Genomic DNA, 23,685 nt, shown 5'->3' on the forward strand with positions numbered 1-23,685 from the left:
CCCTCCAGGCATTGCGTCTGTGGATATCTGTTGATAAAACTAACCAGCTGAATAAAGTAAAAATAACAACCCACAGTCCTTTCTGGGGAAATGAAGATTTCAATAACCTGTGCCGCAAATGGCAATAATAAGCAATCCCTTCTGTTTTGAACCATTTGGAACAAACACGCCAGGGCTAGAAATAATCTGAGTGATAACTCAGATTGAAGAGGTTTGGGTCGAGCTGGGCTGAGAGGCGTACTTTCCTTCCAAGCTGAGGAAGCAGAAAGGCAAACAGTGGCTTGACTGTTTCAGGCCATTTTAATCACCTTCCTTCTGCATTTCAATAAGCCCACGTGTGCGTGTGTGTGTAAGTCGGTGTGTGCACAGCTGTGCTTGACCCTGAGTCAGCAAGTATGAGAACACTCACTCGTCATGTGAGAAAAGATCGAATTAGAGCATTCAAAATGGAGAAGAAAATAGAAAAAAAAGCATAAGAGGGAGGCCCCAAACCTCAGATCTCGCTCACTCAGCGAGTTACTGTTTGGCAAGTTAGTGACGCCACTAGCAATAGGAAAGCGGCTTTCTCTTGCCGTGGGTTTATTGAGCAGATTATTGAAACTTTTTGCTTTAGAAGCATTTGGCAGAGATTTCTCCATAAGCCGTGAGGACATTTTTGCCGGCATCCATTTCCAAAGGAGGACGAAGCATTTAAGGGGGGAAAAACAAAAACAAGCAAAACCCCACCAACTTTCCTCATGGCTGCCAAAAAAAGTCTTGAAAGAGCTTGTCTTGTGAGTGAGAGAGACACCAGGAGGTACTCCTTAGCCCTGGACAGGTAACACTGCTCAGCGTTCACTTCACTTCCCTTGCTTTGCCTTTGAGAGCACTATGAGACCACTGATCTGCAGGCGTGCTGTTGAATTCGAGCACTTGGAGTCTCACAGTGTATATGGGGAACATCTTTCACTGCTTTCAGAATGTGTTATTTGATTTCTCCCTTTCCAAACTTTCTTATTAAATGTTTGATGCATTTACTAGACAGTAGCCTGATGTATGTTCATCTGTGATGGATTGAACCAATCTACTGTTGAAGCAAGTGTCTCTTGCTATGTATTTTACAAGCTTAGCAGATTTATTGTAGGATGCAAAACCTCATAGGTTATACTGCAATTTTAGCCTGAACCATAATAGTGCTATTGACAACATTTGATTCAAAGCTTTTTCATGCCGGAAAGTCTAAATAATCTATTTGGTGTGAAAGAAATGTGATGGTGTTAAGGACTTGATCCTACAAAACTTTATTCATGTGGATAGTCTCTCAGACCTGAAGTTGATGTACCCTTTGTGTGCCAGAGATCCTGTGAGTAAAGGCTTCCTTGAGCGAGGAGAGATCCTATCAAAGGGTAGGCCACAGTAGACCGAACCATGTGAAAACCTGAAGGCATGTATTCTTAGTGCTATTAAAAATGCCAATTAAATGACTATATTTTGTAGTTTGAGCTTAAAAAGTATTCATTTCTATCAGAAATTAGCTTTACAGTTGGACTTTTTTCGTTCTTCCCCTTGTCTCAGACCAGCAAGTATTGTTTAAAGAAAATAGCTGCTCAAATACAGCTTAGCACCTTTTGACATTTCCATTATCTCATTGGTTTTCTGGTTATTTATTGCTTGGCTCTCTTAAAATGCATGGGACAGAAATTTGACATAAACACTGTCAGTTCCAATGGAAATCTACCACTCCATGCTCTTTTACTGGGGTCACTGCCACCTTATTTTAGTCATTTGATTGTCTGAGTTTTTATTTTAATAGTACTACATGGCTGCACAAATGTGCATGGCACTGTCTAAAAAGGCTTTTGTGGTAATATTTGTATTTTAAAAAGATATCATATGATTCTGCAACTCATTTTTGTTACTGAAGAATCTCAGAGCTTTTTAGATAGTCTGCGGTTGTGTGGTACAGCTTCAGCGATTGAGACCCTTTGGTCCCTTGTCACCCTGAACTCAAGGACATCTCCAGACAAGGAGTTTGCACAGTGTGGTGAAGAGTGTCCTGGGACAGAAATTACCAAGGATAAAATATTAGGCTGCCTCACAAAAAGCCCATCTGCTTCCCAGGAACCTTGGGAAGAGGGAATATCTCCAGGCAGAATATGGGTGGGATGCAGCTTCCACAGGTAGCTGATCCCCCCATCTGATATCTGTCTCACCTTCCAGAGGAGTCCATTTTCTAGTTTAGGATTAAACTTAGTTGGGATGGGTACATACAGGCCTGTTGTTGCATATATTTGTAACAACCCCAAAGCCTGAAGGTTATTACTAGGAGCAGTCCACAACAGATGTCCTTGAGATGGCTGACTTATGCTAGCAGTAACAGAGCTCCCCAGGAAGAGGACTCTTCCTCTAGGCATGTGGTATTTGCACTGCATCTCCTTCGTTTTTTGTCAGGTGAAGGTTTATTAAGTGCAAGATCTAATTACTGTATCACAGCAACAACCATAGATCTTGGAGAACCAGGGTCTCCGTTTTGCTGTTAGGCATTAGTAGTTTGCAGGAAACCCTCATCCCACTGCCCCTGTGCAGCCCTGCCCAGGGGCACGAGGTCAGCCTTCCCTGGGGGATGGAGCCAGCCTGCCCCACAAGAAAGCAGGGAGCAAGCGCAGGGCTAGGAACGCAATGTTGTGGGCGCTGACTTACATAGACCGGCTGCATGCACAGCTTCAGGTGTCATACGCTGATCAGTTGCAATAAGTTCATCTTAGTCTTTGGTATAAATTACTACATTTTTCCATTCTCTGTGTATAGCCTTAATGAACAGCTCTAATGCTCTCAACAGAATTTATTTTGCACACAGATTGCCTATTTCTTTGCCATCCCCCGACCTCTTTCTTTTTAATAAATGCCATTCTTATGATACACAGGGAACAAAATTGTTTTTATCTTAATCGTGTAAGTAGGAAATCTGAATACAGGGAGAACATCATTTGCATGCTGAAACTGTCTGTAGTCACAGTTGGGTTTGGATGTATTGAAGTTTCCCATGTCAAACTTAAAATGCTTAAAAGGGGGCTCTCTGAAAATCAGGTCAGTCATAGGGTCATGGGATATTTAAGGTTGGAAGGGACCTCAGGAGGAGCTGCAGAGACCTCTCTGCAGCTGTGATATGGTTACTCAGAATTTTATTCAGTCAAATCTTGAAAACCTCCAAGAATGGAGACTGCACAGCTTCTCCAGGCAACTCACTTTTTTCCCCTCTTTATTTTTGGTCTGAACCTTATTTAATTTAATTCATGACCATTGTCCTCATCCTCTCTGTGCACATCAGTAAAGCTCCATCTTCTCAATAACTTCCCCATAGGTACTGGTAGGTTGTTACTAGATCCCCCTGAAGCTGCCTCTTCTCTAGACTGAACAAGTCCTATTTCCTCAGGCCAAGTCCATCAGCCCCATCTTCCTGGCCTTTTGCTGAACTTGCACCAGTTTATTTATATTTCCTGTACTGGACGCTCTAAAATTGGACACAATAATCTAGATGTGGTCTCAAAAGTGTGATTAGTGGGGAATATCCTCTTCCCTTGACCTACTGGCTACACTCCTGTTAATACAGGCCAGGATGCTGTTGGTCTCCCCTTGTTGCTGGGGCCCACTGCTGGCACATACTCATCTCCCTGTCTGCCAGGACCTGCAGAGCCCTTTCTGCAAAACTATTTCCCGCTCAGTTTCCAGCCTGCACGAGGACAGGATGGTGGGGGTGGTGGAAATAATGGTTATTCTGTCCCAGCTATAGGATTTTGCTTTTGTTCTTGATGAGTTCTAAATATTCCTGCTCATTCCTCCCAGCCCTGCCTTCGAGTGCATCAGTGGCACCCCTCATTTGGTGTCATCTGCATGCTTGAAGTGCACTTCACATCCTGCTCCAGGTCACTGAGAGAGATATTGAGCAGGACTGGTTGCTGGATTGATAGAGAGGACTTCGCTTGTAACCAGCCTCCAGGAAGCATATGAACCATAGCAATAACAGGGTCTGAAGCTGAGTAGTCAGAACCTCTTGTCTTATTCAATGTTAACTGTAACATATCAAAATTCATATCTCCTATATTTAAATTACATCTAAATTTAGGTGTCTAAGATAGTTTTCTAGCTAGATGTTCTTTTTACTGTCAGTGTTGGAGGAGGGAGATAAACTCTGCAGAAAATTCATCATTCTTTATGTTGTTACCTATCTAATGATCTAGCTAATCACCTATCAAAGCCTAGAAAACTTCTTTGACCAAATTCATCACATTTACATGGATGTAGATGGGCCAGATGATTACATTTCTTGCTGGCAGTAGATCAGTATAAGATTGACCAGAAGTATTTAACATCCCACTGAATAAATCAGTGGATTTGCATAAGATTGTACTAAGTACACTTTGAGTTACATTTTGGCTTGATCCATCATCAATTTCTGGACTTCTGATTGTATATTCTGTATACAGTCAGATTTTGAATACCATCATGGTGGTGAAAGTCAAGGCTTCTTAAACCAAAATTTTTGTTTTTATTTTACTCTAAGTAAAATACAAAGATTAGGATATAAAGAGGCAGAAGGATTCAAAGCTTTAATCACCCTAAAAGTCTAAAGTTTAGAGTTACAACAGCAAATCTACCCCTTCCTCTACTTCTGGTGTTGAACGTACATTATAGGCATCAAATTTTCTGACTATCTGCTAAGTCACTCTGATATCTATCCTACATTACTGCAGAGACACTATAACTCACAGAAGAACTGAATCTTACCAAATCCAGCACAACTGAGTAATAGTAAGTCTCTGAGATAAAAATCAAGGGGTAAAGAAAGGCCACTTTTGAAAGAAAAATGTCTTCATGTAAAAAAAGTTGTCTAAAAGTTGTTAGCACAGGCTATTAATGTGACTTGTAGTTATTTCTGCCTATTAGTGAAGCCTTAAGCTTGTAATTCATCCCTGTCACTAGATTCATGGTAGTGAGCAGAAAATTTGAAGACAGTCAGAGATGATTTTTTTCAGATGTAGATTAATTTTCTCTAACAAGAGTGCAGGGTATGTTTTCTTCCTTTTCTATCTTCCTGCTGCAAATATGAAAACTCTTATGAGATCAGAGCTCATCAGATGAAGGGTTTCCACCACTTTTGCCTTGCAGAAAGTCAATGCCTAGGAACACTTTAGATAGTTCTTGTGACTGCTGAATGGGTTTAGTTGTCTCCTTCATGCTTACTTGCTACCTGGCCCCAGGCGTGCCACGTAGCTTCAGAGATGCTGAGACTCAGCACATCACATCCATCCTATCACCCACTAAGTTCATCATGTTGATGGATTACTTTTGTCCTTGTGTTAGGTGACATTAGTACCCTGTAGAAAGGACCTTACCCAATATTGGCCATATGCCATCTCTAAAGCACAGTTATGTCCACCTCATCTCAGAAAGAAAATTAGAACAAAGGTGGTAAGAGATAAGAAATTGTTTCTATATGCAGAGAAAGTAAATAACTAGAGCTCTAGCTCAGGAAATTGATGGTTGAGGGGATATAATAGTGATACATAAAATCATGGAGGATGTCACGAAGTCAAACAGGAAATGTTCACTCATGATTTCTAACAGTACAAGAACTAATTAAAATATCAAACAGTCAGCTTAAGATTAACAAAGGATGCATTATTTTTACATAAAACATTTAGCTATGGAATTTACCAATTCCACAAATTTACCAGGTTCATAGAAGAAAGATCCATAAAGGGCTCCTAGACACAAGCTCTGTTTCAGCAAGTTTTTAACCTATGGATTTGTGCAACCTGAGAGAATGCACAAGGGGAAATACCACTCCGTACATATTCCTTTCTTGTACTTTTTTTGTATGTATCCCCTGAAGCTCACACCAGAGTTTGGATGCTTAGCTACGTGGATCTCTTTGGTCTGACTCAATACAACTACTCTTATAGTGTTATACAGAAGGAAATTTATTCACAGTGGATTTATGATTACAATGTATAGATGCCCAGATGCACAAAATGAGACTAAATAAAATAACCATATATAAATATTTACCTTTATTTGTGTGCCCACAATACTACGAAAGAAAAAGGAGAATTGGACAGTCAGGCTATAAACAGGTGCCTAAATGACTTGGCTATCTGTAAGATTAGAACAATATGAGCTGAAATCATCAATATGAGGGAGGTGAATATGGCTGTGATACATTTTCTCTGAAGAAATTTTCATTATCCTTTCAGGCAGCAAAAAGTTACTGTTTTCCTTTGTGAAGGAGGTGCTCTCCTGTGGGAAGTGGAGTGATTCTGCATTTTACTCTCTTTTACTGGGGCTCACATAATGGTCTAGGAGGAAGAGGATTATTCCCATCAGCTCGTAGATCAAGACATTCCACAGATCAAGTGAAAGCAAACAAAAGGAAGTTGTAATCAAAAGCTCCCATTAATGATTTGTGCGGAATCTGCAACATGTATTCACATTTTCTCCTTCCCCTCTTCCAGGTATGACTCAGTAGGTGCATTTCTGTGACGTTCCACCTGACTGTCTATTTGCAAAGGAAAGAGAATTCGAAATGGAGGAAAGATTATTTTTTAATCTGATACTCCGTTTGCAACCTGCTGGAGCAGAGATCTGAGGCTCAAAGGCTACGTCTTGCTCTGACACACACAGGAGGGGTTTATGGTTTGACAGAGCTGATCTCTGCACCTTAAGCTTTTGATTACACACATTTATAAAACTGTCTCTCAGATTCTTTTAATTAGTGGCAGGCTGCTCTTGCAAGAAAAAAAGTGGTTACACATAGGAGTTAGCATGAGTCTTCCTAACTCAACAGGCCAGACGCTACTCTTTCTTACCCTGTTGAGTTCAAAGAGAGTAGTGAATGCTCACCACCTCTGATGACCAGGCCACTTCTATTGAGGCACCTGTTAAATAGAAAAATGTGACATTTATGGTTTTGTGATGTCTATGTTTGCATCTGCGTCTGTTCAATGAGACCTGTGGAAACGCACTTTCCTCCCTCTCAGTGATATTCAGAGGTTTTGTTAGCTGACGGATAGCCTTGAAGATTAAAAAAAAGGTAGAGGGAAATCAGAAAGTGACCTATTTTGTTAACAGCAAGAAAAGGATATGGGTAGCTCAGAAATCTGCAGGGGTAAATCTGGCATCCCTGGCCGGGCAGGCTATTGAGCTGATCATAACTCATGTCTTTAAGATGATTTTAATATTCAGTGCCAACTGATGAAAATTGAGTTAAAGGAAAATTAATTTTACATGCAAAATACAGAAGAGCACTGGAACTTAACTCCAGAGAGGGATCACAAGAAAGAAAATATTGTATGCCCTAATCTCCAAGGGACAGTGAGAAAACTACAGTATTTAATTCAGCCATCTGGAAGAAATCAATTTGTTGTACCTTCTGAGCCTAATATATCAGCAAAATATTGTACATGAGTGACACAGTGCACATGAGAAGCCCAATGAATATAAAAATAGCTTAACTGGAGGAATCCTGGAGAGGGGCTGGCTAACAGGGACCCAGACTGCCAGATGGGCGGCTCGTTCCCCAGGCAGCTCAGCAACAATTTATTTGTTGTCATAGGGAAAATTAAGTAAAACACTGGGGAGGGGGGGAAGCCTAAGAAAACTCCATATCTCTAGGCATTGAGAATTAAATCTGACCAGTTGCTCTTTCATGCAAACTCCACAGCAGCACGTATAGGGAATCAGTTGTCTCAGTTAAGTAAACAGAGACAACATGCTAAGTTGCTAGGAAAACTAGCTGACTCAGGGGAACATGTTGAGTCCTTGGAACATCTCAAAAATATTTACCAAACCAAATCCACACGGATTATGTACGGTTGCAGGGCTTGGCTGCTAAGGAAACAGAGAAGATTCTGGTAATGGGGTGGCCAGCTCTTCTCCTTGCACCAGTGCCACCTCGATGCTAATGAAGGAAAAAGGGAGCAGAAAAGGGGACTAGGTATCCACAACTCTGAAGTACCTTTGCCTCCACCCCATCAGTAGGGCTGGGGCTGCAGGGCAAAGTCTGCGAGCAGCATGGGACTCTTCTTCTTCCCCTCGTCCTCCGCACACAAGTTTCACTTTCTTCCCACAGGGCAGCGGAAGCTCACGAGGCTACTCAGAAAGGGCAGCTGGAAAGGCTGGTGACTTCCAGGCAATTTTTGTTTGTGACGTGAACGATGCAGACTGGCAGCCATCAGCATGCCTTCTTTCCAATGAGATTTTTACCTTTTCATAAGCAGTGCAGAAATGACTCAAAAAGTCACTAAAATTTCCCCAGGGCACAGGTCCCCTTAACACAGCTGCAGAAATGGCTCTTCCCAATCCCAAAGAAGAGTCCCAGTACACTGACTGAGGAAAGAGGCTCTTATTACAGGGTGCAACTAAGCCCAGTGCACATCACGCCTCCAGGGTAATTTTAGACTTTGAAACAGCAGCGGCGTTGGTTACATTCCCAGATAGACTTGTGGATTATGACCCTGCACACATAGACCACAAATAGCTATAACATGTGATTGTACAAGCATTACATATGCACATTTGAGCAGACTTCGTCTTTTGCTGCCACAGAGCATTCCCACAAATCTTGGTGCATGGGAGGGTGTGTTTTACCGATGGGGGTTATTACATTAGGAGCAGCTGCAGCAACAAATGTTGTAGCTAGAGTAACATAATGTTTTTCATTCAAATCTCCTGGGCCAGAGTTTTGGGTTTTTCTCCAGGTGAGCTCCTTGTTCACAGATAAGGAAGACCACCACTACTTACCAAACCACCTTGGGGCCTCCTGGAATAAATTGGAGGAGTCTATGGGATACTTCAGTGAAAGCATCAGACATGATGGTCATTCAGCAGTTTAGGCAGCTAAAATCATAGAGTCATAGAATCGATAAGGTTGGAAGGGACCTCTGGAGATCATCTAGTCCAACCTCCCTGCTCAAGCAGGGTCACCTAGAGCATGATAGAGAGGGTTGCATCCAGGTGGGCCTTGAAGATCTCCAGAGAAGGAGACCACAACCTCTCTGGGCAACCTCTCCCAGGGCTCCATCACTCTCACAGGGAAGAAATTCTCCCTCACGTTCAGGCGGAAATTCCTGTGCTTCAATTTCTGCCCATTGCCTCTTGTCCTGTCACACGGGACAACTGAAAAGAGTTTGTCCCCGTCCCCTTGACACCCTCCCTTCAGGTACTTGGACACATTGATAAGATCCCCCCCCTTAGTCTTCTCTTCTGCAGGTTCAAGAGGCCCAGCTCTCGCAGCCATCCCTCATAGGGTAGGTGCTCCAAACCTCTAATCATCTTTGTAGCCCTGCATTGGACTCTCTCCAGTAGTTCCATGTCTTTCTTGTAATGGTGAGCCCAGAACTGGACTCAGTACTCGAGATGAGGCCTCCCCAGGGCTGAGGAGAGGGGCAGGATCACCTCCCTTGATCTGCTGGCAACATTCTTCCTAATGCACCCCAGCAGACCATAGGCCTTCTTGGCCACAAGGGCACATTGCTGGCTCATGGTCAACCTGTTATCGACCAGCACTCCCAGGTCCTTCTCTGCAGAGCTGCTCTCCAGCAGGTCAGCCCCCAGGTTGTCCTGGTGCCAAGGGTTATTCCTTCCTAGGTGCAGGACTCTGCACTTGCCCTTGTTGAACCTCAGGAGGTTCCTCTCCACCCAGCTCTCCAGCCTCTCCAGGTCTCTCTGAATGGCAGCACAGCCCTCAGGTGTGTCAGCCACTCCTCCCAGCTTGGTATCATCAGCAAACTTGCTGAGGAGGCACTCCGTCCCCTCATCCAGGTCACTGATGAAGAAGTTGAACAGGATGGGACCCAGTACTGAGCCCTGGGGGACTCCATTAGCCACAGGCCTCCAAAAATGCAATATGCTCAGCCTCGGACCCCTCTTTCCCCATCCCATATTCCCTATGCAGGAGCTCTGAGGACAATATTGAGGTTTTGTGGCAGATCAGATTCATCTGGGAAATCACCCTGTAATGGAGGGCTGCTCAAAGAGTCAGTTCTGCTGAACTTCTGTCCTTTTTATGAAATCAGTAGCACAGAGGTGTCAGTATACCATTGGGAATTGATTTCTTTGATTTTATAAATCAGAGCTCTTTGAATTTTGGGGGCTAGCATTTTCTGTGGAAAATGGCTCTGCTGGAAAATAGATAGCTTTCACATGCTAGCAGAAATCTGAGTTAAAACAGTTCTGCATATGAAAAGAAAAGAGAAATCTATTTGATCAATTATATTTGAGAATTAAGATTTTTTTCAACACAGTCTTCTTGACAAAGCTGGTGGGAATAAAAACCTAAAGATTCCTATGGAATTAACTCCCTGTTACTCTGAATATAGCGTGTATTTGCCTGAAGTGTGAATCATATACTGTGCAATCAGATTCTTTTCCTTTTTGACTCTGTTTTCATTATGTGCATAAACTAGCCTAAGAAATCCATCCTGCGCTTTGTAAATTTGTATATGATGCAGGACAGCCCAAAGAACCGGGAAATACAGCCAGAGCAATCATTTCATGTGCAGCTCAGAGTCCTCGGGGCCTCCAGCTGCAGAGTTCTGCCTGCGTGAGCAAAACTCTTCAATGAAATGTTCTGCTGTTTTCAACACTGGTTTATCCTACAAAAGCATTAATTGTATAGTTTCAGGGGCTGCAAGGCTAGACACCCAAATAACCATGTATTTTTTTTCTCTTTTAACTTTCTGTTTCCTTCAATCCCATAGGATGAACTGGCATCAGAAGAATTTAAATGAAGTGAGGCAGCAGCAGGAAACAGAAGATACTGAAGCTAATCCGGCATATCACTGTCACGGCTACTCACAGGCCTGTGAGAACAGGAAAAGGGAACAGCATCAAGCCAAGCAGAAGCTCTATGCAGCATCAGTAATTTGCATTTTCTTCATGATTGCTGAGATTACAGGGGAGTATTTATGGTTGATTAGACCCAGTGTTTCGTGGCCAGGGATAGTTCATTTTGTCCTCAAGCGTGGCTGCAGTCATGCTCTTTTGCACCTGTATCTACCCTACAATATCCAGGGTATTTGAGGGGCTTTCTCTTAGAACATTATATTTTGTTTTGTTCCATTGATCTGATCTCAGCTTGGCTTCTGTGATATTTATACTTACCCAATAGTTCTTGGTACTTTAATTTCCCCCTCCCTATCCTGAGGTAATGTAAGGAATGAAGAATCCATGAGGTTTTGTCACATGTGCCCCAGGAATGTAACAAAAATCAGCCAGGAAGAGCTCTGAAACCTGTATCTAATGCCCCTGGAGCCCCATGAAAATGAAATAGAGAGGCTTTGACTTATCCACAGGTGAGAAGTGCAGGCACCGAAAGAGCAGCTGAATTTCTACCTTCCCTCTCGGCTACCAAGCTGAGCAGGAATCCCTCTCTCCAGCTCTTCCCTCTCACATGCTTCATCTGCATAAAGCCCTGTTGTTTGTAGGTCACATGCGTGTGTCTTGCCCGTGAAAACTGGTACATGTTTCTGATCTCCAAGCAGTGATTTCTGCTGCCAGAAGTAATGCATTATTAACAAAACTGTTAATCACTAGGCTTAAGTTTGGTGAATACGGCAATGCTAAAGGATAATTGGAAGGACAGATGATATGTTAACTAAATGTTTCATTTTGCTTAATGAATCAAACAGCTTTTTTGCAGTGACAGCTTAAGTAACAGGCTTGAAGATCATTTTGATTCAGACCATTAAACTTTGACAAACCAGTTATTAACTGCAGTTACAGACAGCAGTCTATAGAGATTTTTTGTAATTATGAACCATACATTTAATTTTTTTAATCATTAGTCTAGACAGCATGTGCTTGATGATTGACCACTGAGTGACTGACAATTTCTACTGCTTTGTGATATACAAAGCTATAAACCGTCGTTGTGAGCAATAATAAGTCATAAAGGCCACTTGTTGGGAGTGCTGATACAAAGCAATAATGCATATAACTATGATTCAGGCTTTACTCTGGAAAGCAAAGAACATGTTCTCCTTCCTTCCTGCTCTTAAGGGCAAACAGCCTCTGCAGGCAACATTATGCTAAACAGAAGAAACAAGGCTGCATGATACTCAGAGAGGTTGAGAAGTTGTGTTTCTTTGAATCCCTTAGTCTTTGATGTGATTACTGCTCAAACCATCTGTGCTGGCCCTCATTGCTCTCCCAAAAGGGACACTGTTGGCTGAATCTGATACACCAATGTCTCTGAAAGACATTTATGTGCTGGTCTTCTAATGCAAATCCATGACAAGCCCCATAAATTGGAGATATCAGTCAAACTGATGACACTCTATATACATCCCGGATATAAAAGCACTAGAATAAGAGACACATCCAGCATGTGTCATCACGTCGAAAAGAATGCAAAGGCTCGACCAGGCTGCTAGGATAAGCGTACTGAGATCTCAAATACTCACCCAAGGCATCAGTAATGCCAGCAATATTTGAAATAATCATTTGCTAACACCTTTCAAAGACAGCAGGCTAGAAGCAAGCTTTTGTAATGTTGTCTCAAAGAACATGGAAATATGATATCTAAAATGCAATAGGGTTTTGCAGATAACTTGTGCTCTACGTATTTTTCTTTGCTGAAATGCAGCTGGTGCCTTGGTTAGCATCTGTGCAACGTCAGACAGTCCCTCTGCTATGTAAAATAGGTTCCAACTTAGGAAACAGCTACCATGCATACAGTGTCTAGTCACTGTGTAGTGACCTTCCTGTAAATGCCGCGGGTCCTGCTCATGTTTTGACCAATCTTCACGCTGTTAAATTTTTCATTTTACCACAAGGAATAAGATGCTGCAAAATTCTGCAGTCCTGACTGCTCTTTCTCAAGCAGTAGAAAACAGAATGTATAGGGATATAACCGAAAAAAAAAGTGCCTTGTAAGTGCAATATACATTCCACTGTGGTTGCAAATCATACAATATTAGGAATTCTAATCTAAAAAATGTGTATGGGAGGAAATAAACTAAGTTATTTCATCCTGTTGGCATGAAGACTTCCCATCTATAAGAAACAAGAGACAACTCCGTATGTCCCCCTGGCAGTGCTATTTTGCTAAAGGGTTTAAATGAGGCATTTTGTTTTTTACGATGTTTTTCATGATTCATTGATTCTCATACAGGTTATGCTCAAGAGAAAAAGGTGAGCAGAAATTAATTAGATGCTTGAAGAAGTACAGAAATATATTGAAATATATGGAACGTTTTAGCTCTATCATTTCACACAATCTCATGCTTTTACATTGTGATGAAAAGATTCCCCGGCTGTAACAAATTGGCAGGACAGCTTCCTGCCTGTGATCCTTGTCTCTCCTTGCAGCTGGTGGCAGCTGTGGTAGTTTAGAGCAACTTTTAATTTATTTCCATTAGCCTTCAGGTCTGAGACACAGTTAGAAGATTTTGGCAAATAAATGATATTTGGATTACTGGTTAAAAGAAATGTTATTTCAGATAGCCTAAAATATTTTTTTTGTTTGAGAATTATCATGAAATCAAACCCTCCAGAAGTTAAATGACATTCAGCCACATTTTTGCAGCTCTAACAGCAAAATTAAATCATACATTACAGATGCAAAATGATAGATACAGTCCTGTAAACAGAACATTTTTCTCTACTCCCTCACCAAAATGGCTGCTTGTATATCAGAGCTCTTCTGTTGAAACCTTTCCTTTTGGCCCTATTTTAATGCTGTCTGTGCCAAATTAGCAGTCTGGAATCCAGTCATCCAAAAATCAAGAAGAACGCGCATATTTTCATGTCACAGATAGTGAACCCCAGAAGCTAAGGCGGTGAGTTTTCATGCATACACACTAAACTAATATCAGCAATCTGTGGAGGGATAGTGCGAGGATACTGGAAGTGTGACCCTTAACGCCAGTTTGTATCAGAAAATCTAATATTAAAACTTTCCTTCCTGCTCTATTAGTAATGTAACAACAGCACTCTTATCAACCTTAGGACATTCTCCCAGGTATGTATTTCGGACCAAGATATGTGTCATGTTACATTTTGTTAATTCATACATTTGACTACATGAAAAAGGTGCAAAATGAAACATGCTGTGAAGTTTTGAGTCATGTAGATGACCACTGAAAATTAAATGCTCGCTTTGATTTACAGCAAATCAGGTCTTGAGTTTGATCTAGTCAAGTCAAACCTCTGAAAGAAGTCATTATAAGCACATTTGTTTTATACAGGGGGACAGATTGCTGGAAGCCTGGCTGTGATCACCGATGCAGCACACATCCTGGTTGACTTGATAAGCTTCCTAATCAGCCTCTTCTCACTCTGGCTAGCATCTAAACCTCCTACAAAGCATTTAACTTTTGGATGGCACAGAGCAGGTAGCAAATATTTTATAGTACAAACATGTGAAATGGGAAAGGCAATCCATTATAGCCAGGCACTAGAAAATATGCTGATGTCCAACACCGGTCTCAAGAAATGGAAAGAGATTTCACTAATGTTCAAAGCTCCCAGGACACATCACAGACATAGTAAGCCAATGGGCTTCAAAGAAGAAAATAGCACTGGCCTCGTTTATCCACAAATATGATTTTCAGTTCATTATTTAATGCAGTTTTGGACAAGCACTAGCTTTGGCTGTGATGATAGCAACTTTCCTTAGTGACCTGAGAGTGCACAGGACTGAGTCCTCAATCTACTATGAAACAACAACTTCTATAAAAGGAATAATAATCATAAAAATGAGGTTCTACTCCATTTATTGAATGATAAAGCAAACCACTGAATTATTTGCACAAGCCAAGCCAACCATGCTAGATTCCTTGAAGAGTGACAAGACCTTTTAACATTTGCCATTTGCTAAATTCTCTCCTTCCATATGTCTTTATTGCTGCTATTTTTAATCAGAAGGTGGTTGGTTGGTTTTGAACATTCTCCCTCTTCAACTAATATATCAGTGTATTTACAGATGACCACCTAATACCAGGAGCCTGACAATCTAATACAAGTGCCTTTTACATAATGCAAAGCACTAGTAAAATATTGACATGAATAAAAATTTACTGAAGGTATGATTCTCTTTGAGATTTAGACAGCTAAATGTAGATGTCTACACATAGATGTTCACATGTAAGCTAAATGTCTGAGTTTCTGATACTTTTAGTAGAGAACTAGGCTCAATTCCATTACCTAAATCTATAGGTTTAGTGTTACCTGGAAATCTCTAGGTATCTGACACTTCTGCATGGGAAGAGCAGGTGTCTTGAGTGGCACCAGACACTCATGGTTAGGAGACTAGGATGTGTTCCTAGGCAGTCAATGAAGGGTGGAGGGTGATTCAACTTACACAAGTTGGGTACTCAGAGCTCAATACAGCTATCTAAACATAGTAATCTGGTATCAGTTGAAAAGTCTCTATTCTTCAGCTCTATTCCAAAAGAATAAGGATCTCTACAGGTCTATTCTCGTAGCTAACAGTGCCATGTGGATGTCTTGAGCACTGGTCGTCTCAAATGGCACTAGTCACCTAGCCTTCACTGAGTCATGTCCCAAGCAGTTCATCAGCTGGATCCTTTTCTAAGCCCCATTGACCCTATTAATTACAACTGCATTGCCCGCAAGGGGAATGTAGACATCTCTCTCACACCTACATTTTAATTTAGGTGTCTCAGTCTTGAGATGAATCCTTTACAGGATGTCTTAGGGCTCAATTTAGTTACATCAAAAAATCAAATGTCAGTGGTTATTTAATTTCATTCCATTATAGTTATCCTGTTTCTTGCTTATTTCTCCAGCTATATCTCCAGTTTAAAATGTAAGTAGATGCCCTAAGAGAGTAGCTGAGAGCAGTTAGATGGGTGGCAGAATCACTGAGTTGACTACCAAAGTCCTGTAGCTGCAACCCTCCATGACGGTGAAATACACATTTTCCACACTTTTCTCAGACTGATGTGTAGTATTTGTCATGCAAAGATTTGACATGACGGGGCTCAGATTTAGCTGAAACTGTCTGAATGCCTCCTATCTTCCAAGCCAGAACTGAAGAAGCAGACTGTGCAGAAGTCAAGACAGTAATTCAACATAATCCTTTGGCTTTATAGCTACTTTCAGTAACATGGTTAGAAGCATGGTATTGAATCAGACTGATAGTATAAGCCAGACCTACTTCCAGGAAGGACAGTTCTCTTCAGCTTTAGTTTTTTATCTCTATTGTGATTGGAAGTTCCCCAAGTAATCTTATCCCAGAGAATGCTGTGCTCTAATAGAGCTAGTACTTCTGAAGAAATTTAACAGAGAACATTTTAAGTACAACGCTTACTACTGTTGAACTGATCTGTCAGTTTAGCTAAAGTTTTACTAAGATGCTACAGTGAAAAATGTGTATTTTCACCTAGGTGGGTTAAAAATGACCTCTACCTCATCCAGTGATGAAGTACACACACACACACACACATACACACACACACACACACACACACACACACATAGGTGTTCACAAAAACTGTTGGTTCTTTTGATGCTAATAATAGCACATCCTTTAACACCTTCAGTGGGGCAAAGATTGCGGGCTTTCTTCCTGCAACCTGCAGGAAGTATAAACACTAGGTATGCTTTATGTTAGTTTCTCTCTATGTATTTTTAAGCAAAAATTGATTTCCTTGTCAGTGAAGTTCTGTTCAACCCATTACTTTGTCAGTTATAATAAAACGTTTATTTTGATAAACATCAGGACCCTGGATGGCTGCAAAATATATGACCTTAAAAAAACATATTCAAAATAATGAGTTTCAACTGCTTTCATGAATTGACAGTGGAGATTTGTGCAAGTGCTTTGGTCTTCCCAGCTATCTACTTTCTTTTACTCTACTGTGAACTTTCATTTTCATTTATATGGTCTCAGTCATGCTCATAAAATGCCACATTTATCCATTCAAGTCACATGGCAATTACTAGTCCTACATACTATTAAAAACATTCTGTAAGTTCATATGAACATCCCCAGACTTCAGCTACAGCAGTGCAATAAAAGGTGACCTTGGGGACAGTGGATTTATTTGAGCTCAACTCACAGCCAGTAGAGACAAGATTGAATTTTGCTGCCCCAGGAACAAAAAAAGCCCCTTCTTTTGTTCTTTTGTTCTCATCTCTGCTAGTGGCCAAAAAAAAGAAAAAAAAAAAAAAAAAATTCTGGCATTGGTAGGATGAGTCCCAGGAGAGAGGAGGGGGAGGTTTCACTGGTAGGACCTCATCTGAGGTTGTCAGCAACGTTCTGAAGTGTGAAGTGAGGAGTGGTGTGTAGAAGTAAGGAAAGTTATGGAGGGAGATTGTGTCTTCCAGCACATCTGAGAAAGTAGCATCTCTCTTCTTCCCTCTAACTCCTCTCCTGTGACAAAGATAATCTCATTAAAGGAGGAGGGCTAGATCCTGAGGGACTTCATGCCACATTGGCAGAGCAAGTATGTAAGATGTAAAGAAATCGCTCTTGCATCCTAGCCTTCTCCAGGTTTCTCCTTCCCACTCCTCCTCCTTTTGCTCCTCCCAAAACTCCCCAAATCATCTTTTCATCTCTCCTCTTTCTCCAAATGCCCCAGAAACTTAAAGCTGTAAAGGGGACAAGAGCAGGCGAAGGTGGAATGGGGTTACCCTAAAATATGCAGTCAATAGATTTACCTATGACTAGAAAGGTTTTTGACCCATTCTTTGTGAACATCAAGGCTGCCAACACACAACAATCATTCTCCCAGCTCACAAAACTCATAAACCTAGAAGCATTTGCATCAATCCCTTAAAATTCCTTTCATTGCTATTATGACCATTGTTAAAATCAGATTTTTTTTTTGAATGCCTAGAAATTCTGGGAGCTTTGATGTCTGTGATAATCATTTGGATGGTGACTGGTGTGTTGACATATTTGGCTACCATGAGGCTGCTACACCCAGATTACAATATTGATGCTACAGTGATGCTCATTACTTCTGCTTGTGCAGTGCTGGCCACCACTCTGTAAGTAGCCTTGCTTCCTGAGGAGCTGAAATTTCTGCACTCACGGCCTTTCAGTCTGTCAGTCTCTGTAAACTCTCCAAATAGCTTTTCAACCAGGAACCTGCTGGTGTATTTCAATAGCGACGATGGAGAGAAATTGGCATTAAATATTCAGCCTTTATACATTTTATAAGAATGTTGTATAGGGTAGGGAAGAGAGAGTCTACTTCCCATTGAGGTTTGCAGCTACTGTCCTCCTTTCTGTTAGTTGTCACCCTGGAAAGGGTGATTATGAAGGCACAAACCCTAGGAAAAGATTAATCTCCATCTAACTTTTATTAGACATCAGAAAATCCAAGAAGTCCATAAAAATGAGGCCTAATTAGTTCCTCTGCTCACAGAGTTTCTTGTTTGCATGCAAAACATGGAAACACCTAGGAATTCTCTGTTTAGTCCGTCTACATTTTTGCCTATTGTGCCTCATTTTAATATTCTGCATTCAGAAGTGAGAAGGATGATGATGTATGTGACACAACTGCTTTTGGCAATGCAATGACCTCCCTGATATTTGCAGCATTACACCTCTTGCAGGCTAAGTCTGATTCTGCACCAGACTGGACACGGGCACAGTCATGGGGCACCAGCCGACGAACATCCATCAGCTCCTCCAGAAAAGCCAGCTCTGAGTAATGCCAGTCTGAGGGCCGCCTTTGTGCATGCTATCGGAGATCTATTCCAGAGTATTGGTGTGCTAATTAGCGCACTTATCATCTTCTTTAAGGTTAGTTTTATCAGTTCTCTTGCCTTCCTTGCAATTAAGGATAAGTTATTTTCATAGCACTGTGACATTAGATACTATGTACGTATTTTCTTTGTCTTAATGATATACATTGTAATTTAGTCAAAGACAATTATGCTCATTCCTGAGAATTTAAATGATTGCTCAGAGTTTAATACTTGCTTCTTGGTGTTTAAACTACAAGTAGGATACTTTTGTGTCTCTCCCCTTCCTCACCCAAAGTGCCTTCATTCTGTATGCTAAGTTTCCCTAACTGGCAGCGGTCAGTCATTGTTGATTCTGTACTAGATGAATGAAATATATTTTTATTTGAGATTAATTATTTATAAATTATAGTAACCAACAGTAATGAAATTAACAAAGTGATTTGTTCATATTTTTTTAGCCAGAGTATAAAATAGCTGATCCAATCTGCACATTTGTGTTTTCCATCTTTGTTTTGGCAACAACCATCACCATTTTAAGGGATATTTTGATTGTGTTAATGGAAGGTAGGACCTGATTCCAGAATCAATGCACTTATATTTTGTTTTCTGTCTCTCTGTCTTTCTGACTCTCTTCCTCTCTCTCCGTAACACTTACATTCACTGACAAAAGTATGATAGTGTACTTTTATATCGGTTTCCAATATTCTCATAATTCTGATCATACTTTAATCCTAGTCACACTTTTAATTGAAACTATTTTCTATCATTCACTGGAAACCTTATATGTATATTCCTGTTTTCATAAAATGTGTGTGCAGGTGTTTTGCTAATGAAACCCCAATGTATTCTTAAAACTAAGTTGCTTTCATTTGTCATATATGTAACACTGCTTCTTATCACCCCTTTGGCATATGAGACATCTACTTACTTTGCTCATTGTGTAATTCCTTTACCCATGTGAAATACAAGCCTTGGCAAAAAAGACCAAAGGAAAAAAAAAAAAAAAAGATTATGATTTGAGCTGTATCTGTGAAATAGGCTGAGTGCAAGAGACAGGCATTTAAAAGACTCTTAGTTATGTTGGTCCAGAAAAGCATCCAGTCACGTTCAGGTGCAATTCTAAGCCCATTAGCATTAAGGCAGCAAGTATGACTGGATTTAGTAATATTTAATGCTGTCAGCTATGGGCTTCAACATCTGATTTGCAAGGCAGAATGATTTGAACAGTTACAGCCTGGCAGTCTCTGAGATGTAGGGATCTCTTTCCTGGAGCAGTGATTCCCAGTTTCTCTAGCCAATAATCACATGCAAAAATTGCAAAGCTCTATTCCCCTCTGCCAAAAGTCTCTTTACACTGTCTTTCTGGGGAGGTATCTGAAACTAATCTCCTAGTTCCTACATAGCATATTTCTGCCCATAATTTTAAAAAGAGAAGTTGGTTATTGGAGCAGTGCAGAAGCTCATGTCTGTGGCTGACTGTGCCATACCTGCACCAACTGTCCAGGGATTTCTCTAAAGACCGTGTGCATATCATTCTTGTAATAAATTGATAGGGCAAAGCACGGAATGCTGAAGTTATTAACACAAATAGTTCAAATAAATAGCGGCTATCATATGAAAGGACCAAATAACTAATATTGAGTTTGTTGCACTTAGTAACTGGTGATATTAAAAATATTTTCTGGTTAACCGATGCAGGTGAAGCAGGATGGGCATAGCTGTTCAAGTGGACATGGAGGTTCACTTCTGAACTCTCATGACACTCTAGGGAAGATCCATAGTTAAATTGCTTGGTCAGATTTAGATCTAGATTCAACTCTAAATTTCATATTGCAGCTAATCCTACCACGAGTGTCCTCACTCTGAACAAAGGTCATCACCACCATCATCTTTTGTAAGAAGACTCACCTAGGAAAACAATCACTGTTTTACTAACTAACTAAGCCTGGGATCTAAACTCACCTCATCTAAGACTTTTGGGTCCAGCCATTTTAGTCTTCATTTTTGCCTTTCCCTCTCTTTTAAACAGGTACTTCTCTATCATGTAAATCTACTGAGGGCAGAGTCCCTCATGGGTGCTCAGGTGATATCACAGTATCTGCAGCCATAAAAGATGTTGATGCAAAATAAATGATCTGTCTAAATAATTTACTTCCATATGCAAACTAGACCCTCAGGATAGCTCTCTAAAATATACTTGAATATCATTCTTCCATGAGGCACGGTAAAATCAGGGATAAAATTAAATTTCACAGTGAACTCTGAAACAGAACTGCTGTCCATAGAGTAGAATATTTTAATAAGAAAAGAGTACATCCAACTGAATAAAGGTTAATGACGCTTTTCCTCCAATTATCATCATTCTTGTCTCTTCAAAATATGTTCTTTTTTTCCCACGATCTCTCCTTTTAAGGAACAACAAAAGGACTTGCTTATGATTCAGTGAAAGCAAGAATTTTAGCAGTTGAGAAAGTGGAGTCTGTTCACAACCTTCATCTTTGGTCTCTGACAATGAATCAAACTATTCTATCTGCTCATGTTGCTGCAGGTCAGTAAATTTCTGTAAGCAGAGAGTAAGTATTCAGCTGCTGCCTGGTAAAGGTCAGTCTTTTCTGATCGAGTTACAGCTGACTGTGTATGTGTTGGTTGTTAAAACAAATGTCATTATTTTGTTTGAAAAATAATAAAAAAAAGGTTTTTTGATCCTCCTCCCATATATCTTGCCAGGACAACAGAGACCTGCTACATAACTGAAGATCCATAGAGGCTGTGAAACAAGAGAATAAACTGCAGGATATTTTAAATAAATTGACACAGACTGGATTTTTCTCATACAAACAATATCAAATATATTTTAGAGTGGATTTATCAACTGTGAAAACAGTTGATCACTATAATAATAACTGACATGACAAATCTGTATTCCTGATGTCTCATTGGCTGTAAAACAATCTTTAAAACATACCTCACTGGAGAAGTGACTCCAGGAGAACACTTCATCTTAAAAAAATATAATTTTTAATTTTGTCCTTATCCCTACCTGATCACTATCTAGAGTAATTTTCTTGTTTATCTTTTTACTTTTTGAAACTCACGTATGTCATGGTTTATATTAGGAAAAAAACTCCACCTATGTTTGGCCAAGAAGGTGTTCACGGGCCAAGTCCTCCATGCAGTCTCAGCTTTCCAAACAGAGTTGGCCTATTGGTCACCCAAATCATTTGGCACTGTTGCTATTCCTTGACTGTAGGAACTAATCTCTGTTAAGTATTTCTACTTTCCTCTAGAAAATATTTTATGCCAAACAGAATTTCTTTGACGATTAAATTTAGCCCAACTCTTGCCAAAATTGAATATTTTCACCACATTGGAATGAATAAACCTTTGCCGACACACAAGTTCCTGAAAGGAGGATAAAAGGGACAAGCAAACTTCTCCAAACAAAATTCTGTTTAGAAGCTGCCAGGCTGTTTGCAAATGATATCTCTCAACATTCACTTACCCTTTTCTGAAGTATTGTGTGTTATGTAACTTGGTTATTTTCTGCTTGCTATCTATAGCAGACGCAGTGGACAGACAGAAGATTTTGAAAGATATTATCCAAGCCTTGCTTGAAAACTACAGCTTCCACTCCATCACCATTCAGATTGAATCAAGAGAGGATCAGAAACTAGACTGTGTCTTCTGTCAAGAGCCCAGGGATTAAATGAAGCAATATTCCATATAAAATATTGCTCATCCCTCTTTCAGGTCAGTGGAGGCTATATGTGCTAGTTGCATGCAATTGATTAACAACAAAGAATAATTAACTGAACTAAAAAACCCTGCCACTGAGAGCAGTCTGTGCACCTTTGTTTGTTGACTATCTGCCATAGGAAAACAAGTATTAGGTCCATTCATCAGCTAGATTACTTGTCTATCAGTGGTTGCCTTCAAATGCAAGAGAAGGCGTCTAAATTATTCTTGAATAGCTATGGCAGATTGGCACTAAAGCAACAGTTAAGACTGCCTGTTTCTAATTGCAGGTAACAAAAAGCTAATCAACCTTCAAATTACCAGCAGACTAATTACCACAAAATAAGGGGCTGAAATGTAAGTTTGGTATTAGCAAAACTCAACTACATTACTCAGGATAAAGGAGAATAATTAAGCTAGCAGGAGAAATAAAGACAGTAAGAAGAGACCTGGGAAAGAAAGAGATGGTGGCATGCACCTTCCCTGCCTTCTGATGGATACTCTTCCTCTTGTATGATAAGGGAAGTATCAGATATGCACCATACTCAGTAACACAGATCAAAAGAGGATTCACTCCATTCACATTTGCAAATATACATATTTTTTATTTCTCAGATGGCCCTCTTTATTTTACAGCTAGCCCTCCCCAAACTATTTTCTGCAAGACATGGGCAGTATTCTCCACCACTGAGACAATCCATACCTCATATTGCACTGCTTTAAGACAAGTTGTGATGGGACATTTGTAATGGGCTTTTGGAACTCCTTGTCAAAAGGTATCACTGGGTCCTGACAAAGATGGGGTGCTCCAAAAGAACAGAAAGAATAACTAGGGCAGGGAATAAGTAGCGGCCATCATGAACATCTAGTCTGATGTCCTTTGTTGTATGGCCTTTGGAGTGTTACCTAGTAGTGCTGCACCACCTGATGTTATATCAAATAGTTAAAAACCCTTTCAACATATCACCCAGTCATTAGCTGAACAGGGAGGGGGTATGCCTCTCTGTTGGACAGCAAATTTCCAGATTTTCTAACAACAGGATGTTTTAAATCTTCCTCTACATATCTGGAAATAGTTACTAACAGAACTGGGTATTAAACCAGGGAAAGAGAAAGTCAGGACTTGCTGCAATGCCTCTATTTTTCCAACCTACTGAATTAAGCGCTCAGTCCTTAGCAAAACATGAGATCTATTTGAAAGTGCATACTCAAGTGCATAAAACAACTCCAGTTCTGCCCTTGGTCATA

General features: G+C 40.5%; 1 protein-coding gene across 1 annotated transcript; it reads left to right on the forward strand.

Moving 5' to 3' along the window:
* The first annotated feature begins 737 nt into the window (after positions 1 to 737).
* SLC30A8 (solute carrier family 30 member 8) lies at positions 738 to 22,408 on the forward strand. The gene is made up of 8 exons (XM_062568393.1): positions 738 to 817; positions 10,737 to 10,960; positions 14,226 to 14,372; positions 17,844 to 17,997; positions 18,568 to 18,757; positions 19,161 to 19,266; positions 21,116 to 21,250; positions 22,263 to 22,408. The coding sequence occupies exons 1-8, from the start codon at positions 738 to 740 to the stop codon at positions 22,406 to 22,408; spliced, it is 1,182 nt and encodes a 393-aa protein (XP_062424377.1).
* Positions 22,409 to 23,685: the final 1,277 nt, after the last annotated feature.

Source organism: Rhea pennata, chromosome 2 (assembly GCF_028389875.1).
Source record: "Rhea pennata isolate bPtePen1 chromosome 2, bPtePen1.pri, whole genome shotgun sequence".
Lineage (NCBI taxonomy): Eukaryota > Metazoa > Chordata > Aves > Rheiformes > Rheidae > Rhea > Rhea pennata.

What these genes read in the sequence shown, in the direction of transcription:
- SLC30A8 (XM_062568393.1), top strand. Translation starts at nt 738, where the DNA reads ATGGCTGCCAAAAAAAGTCTTGAAAGAGCTTGTCTTGTGAGTGAGAGA. An exon ending in TTTATGGTTGATTAGACCCA is followed by an intron (nt 10,961 to 14,225) that starts GTGTTTCGTGGC and finishes TGTTTTATACAG; the next exon opens with GGGGACAGATTGCTGGAAGC. An exon ending in TTTTGGATGGCACAGAGCAG is followed by an intron (nt 14,373 to 17,843) that starts GTAGCAAATATT and finishes TTGAATGCCTAG; the next exon opens with AAATTCTGGGAGCTTTGATG.